The following is a 12842-nucleotide window of genomic DNA, read 5'->3' on the forward strand; positions in this document are numbered from 1 at the left end:
CCCGCTCAGTCTAGGGTTTGTTAAGACAAGAAATTTTCCTGCCATCTCCAGAGGGAGGAGGAAGTTTCTGAAGCTCGTAAGTGACCTTTGTGTCTGAGAACAGGTGAAGGAAAGTCTCTGGGAATGCCGCATGACTTAAAGAAGACAATCAGCTCCTGCTACGGTTTTCTGTTTTTTGTCCCCCCCCCCCCCGCCTCAAAGTCTGGGTATTGGTGAGTTTTACAGACCTTAGATTAGGTTAGGGTTCTCTCCACATGCAACAATCTAAAATAGACTTGAGTCGTCCTATGGACCACCTGGTATTCTTTAAATGTGAAGCAATGCCACAAGCTGCCAGGTACCAAGTTCTTTCTGGCACCAAGAACTCTTCTCAGATGGCACCATTGCCTGGACCTATCGCCATCTCCACCAAAACACGAATGTCCACAGAGACCTCTGGGTCTTTCATGAGCGATCACGAACACCCACACTTCCTCTAAGTATTCTTTCTTGCCTCTTGGTGGAAAAGCAAAATTCAAAGGCCTCTTCTTGTCAAAGAGTTCTGTTTAGCAGCTTCCCAGCATCGACGGCATGACGTCTTGCTGGCAAGAGGCAAAGAGGCCCAGAACATCAAGCTAGATTATGAAGTTCGTGGTCTGAGCAGGATGTATGGTCAGGAATATTACTGGCTAGAGAGGAGATTGCTAACACTGACAAAGTTTCATTTGTAGAATACAGTTCTTATAGAAGGGCTAAAAAGATGTCCAAAAGCCATTCTGGGTGGCATGACTGGAACTTTAACTCTATTTCGTAAAGATGCGTCCCTAACTTCACTGATTCATCAATAATCATGGAGGTCTGTTACACATCAGTTTTTGGCACGTGTGCACGCATGTGCGTGCATGCGAGCGTTGCGTTTGTTTAAAATGTTTGTACGTGCGGAAAAAGGCCCCAGCAAAATGGTACAAAAGTTTGAAAAGACCTTTTTCATTGTTTCGTTATTGCATGAGTTCTTAGAAGTCTCATGACTTGTAAACAATTGCAACAATCCTATTATAATTCTGCAGCGATGGAAATTGTTGTGACCTCCACAAACAATGAGTCCTTTCGCACAGGAAATCTGAATTGAGAAGGAATCCTTACCTGCAAGTAAGCTGAAGGGTTGTATTTGCCAGAATTGTAAGTATGTCTTTTTGTGTGCTGAGCTTGGGCGAATGGAGGAAATCACCAGACGAACCTAGAAACAAATTAGATAAGAGTCGGACCCAATAGGAAACACCTTCCATAAACAATGCCCACTCCGAGTTTTAAAAGGCCTCTTCAGCAATTCATTGTATAAAAGTGGGATTTACTCTGCGCCCATTCCCAGTAAAAGTTCACAGGCTCTGTCAAAACAGGAAGAGTGGGCAGATGGTCGCAAACCAGCACAACAGCTCTGCAGTTCACGGCACTAGGGTGGAGTTCCTGTTTTCCTTCGTTGCCAACTTCAAGGTCTTACAAAAGGATATGGGACATTGAAAGCCGGTGAACCTCCATTTGATGATCTCAGGCCCTTGGGAAAGGGCCCACTGACATCTCTTGTAGAGCATAGGATGTACACATCTGACTAAATTGCTGATTAATGAAAACTCCCCGGAGAGAGTTCTATACAGCTCCTCTCCGTGCCCCTGAAAGGCACAGGAGCCACTGTGACCTTGTCCCATTGTCTTTTCTCATGCTGTGTAAAGGACTTCCTTTGGTAAGCGAGCTGCAAAGGCTGAGGTAGTGGCTCTTAAACACAGCACATTTAAATGGAGGGAAAGGAATTAAGGGAGAGAAATACCCCCAAGTTAACGCATACATGCATTTTAATAAGCTTCTTCTCAGAGCGAAACTAAAAATAGTGTAAATCTAATGAGCTACAGTTGGGGTGGGGGGAGTCCGAACTGATTACTCAAATCTCTGAGCTCATACCGACACAAAGCTGGAGGCATAAGACACTTGTTACCTAAAGGATTAAAACGCAGAGAAAAAAAAAAAAACATCGTGGGGGACACACATCACGGCACGTCATTTCACAGCAAGATAACTGACTAGTTTTCAGTCACCTCTCTGTAAAGTGCTGCCAGGTGCTTAAAAGGCACGAGACAAGCAGAAGTAGCCCACCACGTTAAGGGACACCAAAAGTTTCCAGCTCTCAGCTCATAGAGTAACTGACCTGCCTGGTGTGGCGGCATACCCCTGGGAACCCAGCATTCAAATGAATGAGACAAGAGGACTTAAGTTTGAGGCTAGCCTGGGCCAACATTGTAAGACTCTTGTCTCAAAAGGAAAGAAATAACTAATACCAGGCGGGCATCCGGGCTTTCTAATTCACACCAACTCAGAAGAGATGACTCCTAAGGTCTCAGCTGGCATTGACATTGCTGGGCAAATAAGTGAACGTGAACAAATACGGGGCCATGTGAATCTAGAAAGTATGAGCAAACAGGCAAGGCAAATACTCAGCGCCGTGACACTGTGGCCTCTCTGTGAATAACCAGTGGCAGGCAGTGAACTGACTGTAGGGGTTCTCACACACCTACACAGATGTGTGAAATGATGCACAGCCACACCACTCCCGAATACACCCAATCTGATCAGATGCACTAATGTAACTACAGATCTATTGATTGCTAATATATTTGTAAAACATTGGAAATTAAGTGGCATTAATACACCTCAGAAGCTAGTTGGCATCTTTAATGACTTGTGTTTGGGCAGTGGTTCTAAACTTTATGGTATGTTTAGATAGTCCTAGATCGGCAAATATGCATTTTAAATGGCATCTGAAATGACTGTCCTACAGGTGCTCTGTCGGCCACCTGAGAAGGCTATAGAACTGGGTAGTTGTATTCAATTAATCAGCAAAACACTTTTTAATATGAAAGAAGTCTTCACCCCTAAAATAGGCAAGCCATTAAAACGTTCGTAAACAAGTCTTCCAATAATGGAATCTTACTTTGTTTGAGAAATGAAAAATAAAAGCAATTTGTTTGATAGATGGATTTTGAACATGACTGAGAAACATTAACCTGAAAACAGTAACTGGATACGACTTACATGAGGAACCAAATAAGAACCCATTAGTTGGGCAGATGTGTGAAGAAAATGTGGTAGTAAGTAATTAGCCACTCAATAAGCTGTGTCCGCTCCACCACCACAGCAAATGACTTTTATTCTTCCGTGCTGAGAAGCGAACCCAGAGCTTCGGTTCTCTACCACTGACCTACGCGCCGGAGCCACTGAGAGCCTGTCAACCGTCTCTGTAATAAAGTACAGCCGTATAGGCTGCAGCCACATTAGCTATGCTCATCTTTAAAAGATGCCCCATTCATAAGACACCAAATACAATACCACACTATTCTAGGGATATGTCCCACAGTCAAATCTAGTCAACAAGGTTATGGATTGGCATCAATGACTAACACCCCCCCCCCCATCTATTAAACTCCATTCATTTCCATTGGCAAGTTTGAGACCTCCTCTTTAGAGAGCTCATTCTGGCTATAAGAGGTACGTATGCTACTACACAATGAAAGCCCTTTTATGTTCAAATCCCATAACCAACATTAATTATTTTGTGCGCTGTTATCCTTCCCGCTCAAAGACGAGAAGGAAAAACAACAGCGGCTCTGTCTCTAGAATTCGATGGCACCAATTACAGTCCAATCCAATTAAGCAAGTCACACACTCCAAAAGGGCAACCTCCATTTTATTCGGGGAGCCAGGCTCCTGTTAAACTACTGCCCTAGGAACACGCCAGGCTTCAAAGCAGCTCACTTCTTTGTAGGACGCAGGGCAGGCCCATGTTCCGGGCTGTCTTTCCCTTCCCAGAGAGGGGGAGAGCGAGGGCTTGTCAGGGACAAATGGGCACCCATGACAGAGCTGGCCTGATGAACCAAGTCATTATGAAGAAAACTCAATAACGGTAGACAGATGATCTTGGGCCTGTGTGTCGGGGCCAGTGTTTTTAAGGCATGCAGTTCCCTTCTGATGCAAGGAATGTTTTTGCAGATTTGACTTTTTTCCTGAGTCTCCATTCACCAATGGGTGGAGACTGGGAAATCTGCAAACTGTGCCTACAAAAAGGAAATGAGAGAGAAATGGAGGAGGAAGAGGAGAGTAGGGGGGGACAGAAATGATGGGAAGGGAAGTGATGGGAAGGGAGGGGAAGGAAAGGGAAGGGAAGGGCTCTGTTGTATCAAGAGCCCAGGAGCCTGTGTGCTCCCAACCTTGCAGCAGAGGGCATTTTCAAGTGACAAGAAAAGTGACCCTATAATTAAGTGCCAAGAGATTTCTGAAACTTGGTTTCAGAAATCATACTGGTTTCTGAAATCATACTCCAAACGCTTTGGAGTTTGAGTTACTTTAAGACACCGGGAGAAGCTGTCACAGAAGAGGGGGCCGCTTCTTCCTCCAGCCAGGAAAGTAGAATTCTGCACCAAAAAACATTCCAAGCTGCGGGAGGAAAAGCGTCTCTCTCTCAAGAGCCTTCACCTCTCCTAGTTCAGTGCGCGTACGTGCTGAAGTTAAGAGGAACAGAGCGGGAGGCGGCTTCCCTGCTCCACTCCGCAGCCGCGGCATCCCTGAGCGCCATCCTGGCCGCCCTGTCTGCGCTCGCTTCCAGGCGTTTTTACCGCCTGTTCCTGCCGTCGGAGCATCTCCTGCCCCGGCTCGGGGCGCCTTCCCACTCCCGCCTACCCAGAGCCCGAGGCTGTCTCGGCTCCGTAGGACAAGCTCCAACATAAGCCCGGGGGAGGTTAGAATCCTGGCTGAGTCTTTGAACCTCAGTTTCCCCTTCGGTAAGTGAAGGAACACCAAAGCGCAGGTCCCTGGAGCTCTCCGAGTTAGGTCCTCTTCCTCTGAGTCCCCGCTCTCCGCCCGCACCCCACCTCTCTTGCAGAGAGTGGGCTCCTTACCCGCAGAGGCGGCCCGGGTCTCCACGCAGAGCCACAGGGCGACAGCCAGCAGCGCCTTGCTCTCCATCCTGCACCTCGGCGCTGGGCGCAGAGCCCAGTTCTCGGGCACGGACTCTTTCTCGGTCCCCGGCCGGCGAAGAAGTCACAGGAGCGGTTTGCGCGCAGAGGCTCAGGACCTGGGAGAGCGCGGGCGCCGGCGCCCTGGCTCCGGCCGCGGCTGCAGCGGCGTCCGCAGACACCAGTAAGCCAGGTTATCCCGGCTGCGGGGCACAATCTGCCTCGCCAGGTAGCGTCCCGCGCGCGACCTAAGCAAACACAACCTACTCTCTTGGGGTCCCGAGGACTCAGTGCAGAGCGCGAGCGCCAGCTAAACCCTAGAGCAGGGGGGCGGGGCCGTTACCGGGAGGGGCGGGGACTCCCTTCGTCCGGCCACGCCCCTCACCGCATACCAGGTTTGGGTTTCCTGGTTTCCCACGCCCGCTCCCCCTCCAGCCCGTAACTGCGCCGGGTGGCAAGTCGAACCCGGGGAGAAAAATCTGGACGCAGCTCGGTTTCTGGTGGAAGTAAAATGTAGCCGGTGACGGACCCCGAGACTCTCGCTGTGCCCGGCAACCTGGGGAGCATCACCAGAAACCCAAGACCCGCTGCGCTCTCCTTAGGCGCCCCCAAGCGCAGAACTCTCTACTCTGCTGAGGCTGAGAGTCCCAGGGGACCAGGAATCCTCCGCAGGTTAGAGCAAACAGGAAGATAGAACACAGGACCTAGGTGTATTGGGGGCACCAAGTTGCAGTGAGTTGACAAGTACTTGGGAGTTTTGTGTTACGGTTCTTTGGCCAGCGCAGCCATAGTTTTAACACTCCCCACCCCCAGCTGAAAGCCCTAGTCAGAGGTTAGGCGCTTAGGCGGGTTTCCAATATCCCTACTGCTTTCTCATTCATCTGGCAACTTTAAATCTTCTGAAGTTACCGGCCTAGCCCTAGAAGACACTTCGGTCGGGAACTCCTGCAAGGCTCTGTCCAAAAGCCAACAGCAGGAGACCGGGGGAGGGGAGGGGGTGACCTGGACTCCAGGGCAGCTGCACAATGAAGGGCACCCGTCCTTCTACAGTGGCTCCTGGACCATTCTTGTCCACCCGGTTTCACGACCACAGTCCACTTCAGTAACTTTGGTCGAGCCCCTTTTCAGAGCTGACTTTTCTGCCCAGCTATCCTTCAGCGGGAGAGAAGGGGGGAGTTTCTCTTCAGGGATGTCACCGGAGGAGGAGCAAAGAGGCAAGGGGTTCCTGGGTGAACAGTTTTATTCCAGCTCTGCAGACTTCAAGTAGCGATTGAAGAGGAATGAGCGCTTTCATCTCTAGTTTTCTTTCCATCCCTCCCACGCCTGGGAAAAGACAACAAATACCTCGTAACATCTTTTACTCCTGGCTAAAACCAAATGCTTTTATAATGACAGGTTAAAGGAGAGCCCTTCAGCGGGGACAAAGAGATAAGATTATTGTTTCTATGTCTAATCGAAACCACGCTGACGTGCACGGCTAAGGTAACCTGGTGCAAAAGGGGAGGAGGTCCTCCCCAAGCAGTGGACTTGGAAAGGGGCAGGGAGGAGATGAGGGAGGGAGGATGGGGTTGGGAGGGGTAAGGGAGGGGCGATATAGCTGGGATACAGAGTTAATAAAATGTAAGTAATAATAAAAAAGAAAAATTAATGTAAACAGAAGCTGAAAAAAAAAAAAGAAAGAAAGAGGGAAGAAACAAGAGATGCTCCTTGATTACAAACGCGCCTGAGCCGGAAGGGTGGTGCTACAGGCAGGTGCCAAGCCCAGGAGGCGGTTTTAAAATCCAAGTTCGCCATAAAAATGTTTCAACACATGGTAAATCTATACGGTGAGACTATCCTTTAAAATGATGGGAATGTTTGATGTGGGCATCTTTCTTCTTCGGTGGAGGCATGCAAATTCTATGCACATGTAGGTTTGTGTTCAGTCAGCTTCTCTTCTCACAAATGGAAACTCCATGTGAAGGCTGTTTGGCACCTTCATTTTTTTCACTTTGCACTGTACCCACAGAGAACATCTTGAACCCTCAAATGTTTTTTTTTTTTTAACAGTGTCCCGCCGTGTAGCTGTACTCTTGTCTAAAAGGTACTTATTTGTGAACACGGGGTAGAGTGCTTAAGGAAACTTCTCTTCCTGGAGAGAAAAACAAACAAACAAAAACAAGCCTCAGCAAATGAACCAGGAAGGGGATCTGAAATATTTGGGTAAAGGGAGGGAAGATGGATCCTGGCTTGGAGGAGGCAGGTTTCCTCCACCATGGTGTCCAAACAAGGCTTCCCTCAGAGCCTTATTTACAATGATGGACACTTCCTCTTCCGTGTTTTACTTTAGAAGATAGTGTCTCCTCTAATACAAACCAGAACTTGCAGGCCCATGGTAATAGCCCCTTTAGAAGTCTTAGAGGAAATGATGAACCTTTGATGGCTATGGGTCCCAAATTTGACAGAACCTCTATGAAAACAGTCTACAATATTCCCCTCCCATACACATTGAAAAATGCTTTGTTTAAAAAGAGAGAGAGAGGAGATGTTTTAAAAGGAAAGAAAGGAAAGGAAAAAAATACACAGGGAAGGATAGGGAGATGGTGCAGTCTGTGAAGTCACGTGCAAGCGTGAAAACCTGAGTGCAAGCTTCCAAGCCCACCGTTAGAAAGCTAGGTATGTGCTCGGCATCGCTCTGGACGCAGAGCTGTAAGGCACCCTGGGGTCCACAGGCCCAAGCCCAGATGAATCAGCTAGGGACACTCCAGCGAGTGAGAGGCGCTGTCTCAAAGCTGAAGCTCTTGAGAAATGGTACTCAGACTTACCTCTGCTTGGTACTCAGACTTACCTCCGGCAAGATGACCACCCACACGAAAACTGACACACACGCCCCCCCACACACACACACAATTATTTGAAAGCATTCTCTATTTGGGCACAGACATAGATGCACAGTAGGAAATGCCATAAGTAGTGCCCAGAAAGATCACACTTTATAAATCCCAACATTTAGGAAATACTTTGCTGCAAACGCAAGCGGGAGAGAAGAAAGTTTCCTTCTTACATATCCCCCCAACCCCACCCCCCAAAAAACATTTTCACAACTAAACTGTGACAAGCCACTCTTTTCTAGTGGCTGCTTTGGTTTCAAACATTGCCTTTAGTCAATTACATATTTGCATGACACTTCCTCGTGTTCGCTTCGTTTAATTGTTTTCCCGTGGTTTTGTGTGCTGGGACATAGCAGAGCATATGACTAGCCTGCCAGCTGTTGGCTCAGTTTATAACCCATCCATACTCAGAAGTTCTGTGCTCCGCAAGCCCCCACGCCTTGTCTTCTTCTCATTATCAGACTCATTTATGTTCCCAAGTTTATTTTACTATGTGTGCGGCTTACATTTTTAACTTTACTCGTAACACCAGCCTAACTACAGTGTAATGAACATGGTTAAGGGGTTCCTTTCCTTTCTGTGAAAAAGATCAAATGATTCTTCATCGCTTGCTACCTGTAAAGGAAAAACCTTGGTGCTGGGGATGTATGCACCCATGTACTCACCACCAGGCACTTTGCTATAGGTACTTGGAATTTTTCAAAATAAAAAAAGGATGAGGTTGAAAATTTAAGGTAGAGCTGGAGAGACAGCTCATTGTTAAGGATGCTTGCTGCTCCCCCACATGGCCCAGGTTTGGTTCCCAGCATCCACACCAGGCAGCTCATGGTCCGTTCTACAGCTCCAGAAACCTTGTTGCCTGGCCTCCATGGGAAATCACACACATGCTCACAGACAGGCATACACACACAAATACAAATGATAAAATAAAATTTTCCTTAATCAAGTATTTAAAAGATACAGGGAATTGAACTGATAATCCATACAGTGCCAGTGAAGGATGCCAGAAAAGATAAGAGTAGCCAACATTTGAGCAGACACAGTCTAAAAGCTGAGCTTCATTTTTGACTCATTCTTAAGATAGCCATGAGGGTAGCAAGCGTTGTTAGCCACCTTGAGAGAAAGAAAATATTCTTGATATAAGAGAGTGTTCCCCTCCATTCTTAAAGCTGGGCAAAAGAGGGGGGAAAAGCATTTTATATCAGTTTTCTAGCATCAAGTGCCTTTTTTCAAATGTATAATATATATATATATATATATATATATATATATATATATATATATGCATGTTTGTATGCCTCCCTGTATGTATTCACACCACGTGTGCCTGGTATTTTCAGAGGTCAGAAAAGGAGTCAGATCCCCTAGAACTGAAATTGCAGATGGTTGTTAGCCACCATGTGGGTGCTGGGAACTGAACCCAAGGCCTCTTGAAGAACAAGTGTTCTTAACTGAGCCATCTCTCCAGCTCCATCATCGTATTTGTTTCACTATTAGTTACAATGAAAGTCAAGTCATTGCATTTTAAATTAATAACAGAACAAGTGCTTGTAGGATCACTCTTTACGTGGCAGGTTTTTTTTTCTTGATTTATTTTGTTTTCTGTTTAAAATAACTGAATAGAAAACGTACTATATATTCTCGTAAAGCAAGGGAAGGAGTTTGGCCAGTTGAAGTAGCTTTCCAATAGTTCACAGTTCTAAGTTGCTGAATAAGATTTTAAATATAAATGGTAAGCATCCAAGACCTTAAAGCTCATAGTTTCTTACAGATGAGATCTCATCCAAGGATAACGCTAAGTGAACTGAATCAATGCTTCGGCCTTCCTCTTATGGCCCTGTAAGCTTTTCTGTTGCTGTGATAGAACACCACGGCTAAGGAAACCTAAGAAAAGAGTTTATTTGAGCTTACTGTTCCAGAGGGCTCAGAGTCTATCATGGTGGTTTGGCATGGTGACAGGAGCAGGAATCTGAGGGCTCGTGGTGTCAAACACAAGCACAACGCAGACAGAGAATGAGTTAGAAGGTGAGGCTTTAGCACCTCAAAGCCCTACCCCCAGTAGCATTCTTCCTCAGCAAGGCTGGACCTGTTAACCTCCCTCCAAAAAGCTCCACCCAGGGAAGCACACTCCTGTGAGAGCCACCTCTTCTGTGTAACCTTCAAATCAATAGTCTTCCCCCACTAACAGAAGATAGATATTTGGCAAACTTTGTGCATTTCTTTTCTGCCTTTTCTTAAAAAAATGTCTTTTGTCCTCTTGAACATCTTTCAATACAGAGCTGAAATGTGAGAGCCAAGTAATGCCTTTCCTTCTTTTCTTTCTTCCTTCCTTTCTTCCCTCTTCCTCCTCCTCTTTCTTCTTTTACATTTTATTTTATTTCATATGCATAGTTAAATCATCTGTTTGCATGTACGTCTATGAACCAGGTGTGTACTTGGTGCCCGCAGACAGCAGAAGAGACTGTCAGATCCCCTGAGACTGGAGTTACAGACAACTGTGAGCCACCACTGAGTACCAGGACTTGAACGTAGGTCTTTAGAAGTAGCCATTGCTCTTAACTGTTGATCCATCTCTCCAGCTGTCTTCCTGAAACTCTCCCAAAAACTCAGCCAAGAAAGTAATTTTAAATTTAAACAGTGGCAATTAATATACAGTAAATGTGAAGGGCATAATGACAAATGTTAATAAAATCTATTATTAATGTCTATTTAAACAGAGTTATTATAAAGGAACTATGGGGGTTTGGGCTAGCAAGACGGCTCAACAAATGACGGCATTTACCATTGAGCCTGACAATCTGAATTAGATCCCAGGGACTCAGATGGCAGAAGGAGAGAACTGACTCTGACAAGTTGTCCCCGATCTATGCACTGGGGCATAAGTGTATGCATACAAGTGAGATAAGTAAATGAGAGAGGTGGCTGGAGAAACAGCTCAGCAGTTAAGAGCACGTGTTGGTTCAATTCCCAGCACCCCCAAGATGGTTCATGACTGCAGTCCTGGGAGATCCAATGTTCCTTTCTGATCTCCGTGGGCACCAGGACTGCAAGTGATGCACTAAATACATGTAGGCAGAACCCTCACACATATACAATAAAATAAACACATCTCAGAAGTGTTTTTAAAACATAAATAAAGTAAGTAAATGTACAAAAGAAAAAAAAATCAAGATATTGTAGGTTTAAAATTATATGTACTAGGGCCAGACAGTGGTGCTACATGCCTTTAATCCCAGCACTCGGGAGGCAGAGACAGTGAGTTCGAGGCCAGCCTGATCTACAGAGTGAGTTCCAAGACAGCCAGGGCTACAGAGAAACCTTCTCTCAAAAGAAAAAAAAAGTTGCATTAGTGCTGGCCGTGTAAAATGTACTTCATATATCCACCATTAAGTTCACATTTAAAGAATAGTCCTAAAACAAAACAAAAAGAATGGTCCTTTCCAGTGGAGGAGTCTGGTGACGACCTTCAGAAATGGCACCTCGAAAGGGGAAGGAAAAAAGAAGGAGGAATAAGTCATCAGCCTTGGACCCCAAGTGGCTGAAAGGGAGAATGTATTTGGTGTTTGCCAGGCACATCAAACTCTGGACCACAGGAGGAAGCAAGCCCAAGACTCCCTGAACCTGGAGCCCAGTCAGCCCTCAGAGCTCTTGCTCGCTCGGGAATGGAGATTGGGGAGATTGAGGATGGCACCCCACCCCCTCTGACAGCACTGGAAGGAGGGAAAGAAGGGAACTCGTTGTGGTCTCCATCTGTGAATAGGACTTCTCAAATTACTTTCTGTTAATGAATTGTTTTGTGTAAGCTAAAAAAAAAAAAAAATTGTCGTGTATGATAGGAATAACCAATCACATATTAAATTTATACCTGATCTTAGACAATCCGGTATAGACTATTTGCTTCATCACAGAGCCCAGATAATTACTCTCTTTTTTCTATGTGCCCTGGGCTTGTGTGACATGTGCTACATAGCTGTAGGTTTAGGCAAATGTTTCTCTCCCAGTAGCAGAGATTAGATCAGATTCATTCTGTATTCTTAGTGCCCAAAACCTCTTTTGATGCATTAGTAACATTGAGACTGTATTTTTTTCCATTTCTGCTGCCCCTTCTTTCTCCTCTGTCTCCTGCCACTCAAAATCACATGTCTCTGGTGCCCATCACAATTGTCTTAAAATGACAGCAACCCGCTGAAGTATGTAAAACTGTTCAATGTCAACAAAGATACAGAGAGTCTTTTAATGAGTAATAAGGGGAGAGTGAAAGGTCTTTTATTTTAAGTGAGAAAAAAAAACAGCATTATAAGATTTGCATGGACTATATAAGAAATATATAATGGTCTTTGCCACTTGCAGACTGCAATCATTTTCCAGTGTATTACCCAACTTCCTTCTTAAAGCTTATCATGCCTTCAGAGGACTAAATTGTATCCAGATATATCATCTATATTCTAGAGCAGTAACCAGTTATTAATCTCTGCCCAGAATGTCTTTCACATCCATCTCAACTTCCCTCTGCTTTTGGAGTTCCACCTTGATTGAAGCCTTCTCCAGCCGGTGCTTTTTGCTACCTTTTCATCTTTAGCTCAATCTTAAGGACAGAATTTGCTTACCACACCCTCCTAGGAAGGTTATACACACCTGCAGTTTAGTTGTATGCTGTGATTTGAATGTGAAATGTCCCGTTAGGCTCGTGTGTATGAATACTTGGTCCACAGCTGGTGACACCATTTGTAGATCCCTTAGGAGGTTGATTATCACTGAAGAAAGTGAGACGCTCGATGTGAACCATTCCATAGCCCTGCCCTGTTTCCTGTTCTTTGCTTCCTGGTGTGATGGATGCAGCCAGGGCATGCCTTCCTTGCCATGGAAGACTGTGTCTCCTTGGAACTGTAAGCCAGAAGAAAGCTTTTCTCTTGTAAGCATGAAATAATGTCATGTGAAGGTCATGCAGGGATGTCTAAAGCAAGGAAGACACTCTAGTAGTTTGCAATAGTGTCCA

At 45.7% G+C, this 12842-nt stretch overlaps 1 protein-coding gene across 1 annotated transcript in view; it reads right to left on the bottom strand.

Moving 5' to 3' along the window:
* Positions 1-5272, bottom strand: part of Kdr (kinase insert domain receptor) — a 43527-nt gene extending 38255 nt beyond the window's left edge. Inside the window, exons 1-2 of the mRNA XM_021650985.2 lie at positions 4920-5272; positions 1123-1216 (exon numbers count right to left, since the gene is read on the bottom strand). Coding sequence (XP_021506660.2) covers positions 1123-1216; positions 4920-4986 — 161 coding nt within the window. The 5' untranslated portion in view covers positions 4987-5272. The remainder of the gene's footprint in view (positions 1-1122; positions 1217-4919) is intronic.
* Between the last annotated feature and the right edge of the window lie 7570 nt (positions 5273-12842).

Source organism: Meriones unguiculatus, chromosome 3, assembly GCF_030254825.1.
Source record: "Meriones unguiculatus strain TT.TT164.6M chromosome 3, Bangor_MerUng_6.1, whole genome shotgun sequence".
NCBI classification, from domain to species: domain Eukaryota; kingdom Metazoa; phylum Chordata; class Mammalia; order Rodentia; family Muridae; genus Meriones; species Meriones unguiculatus.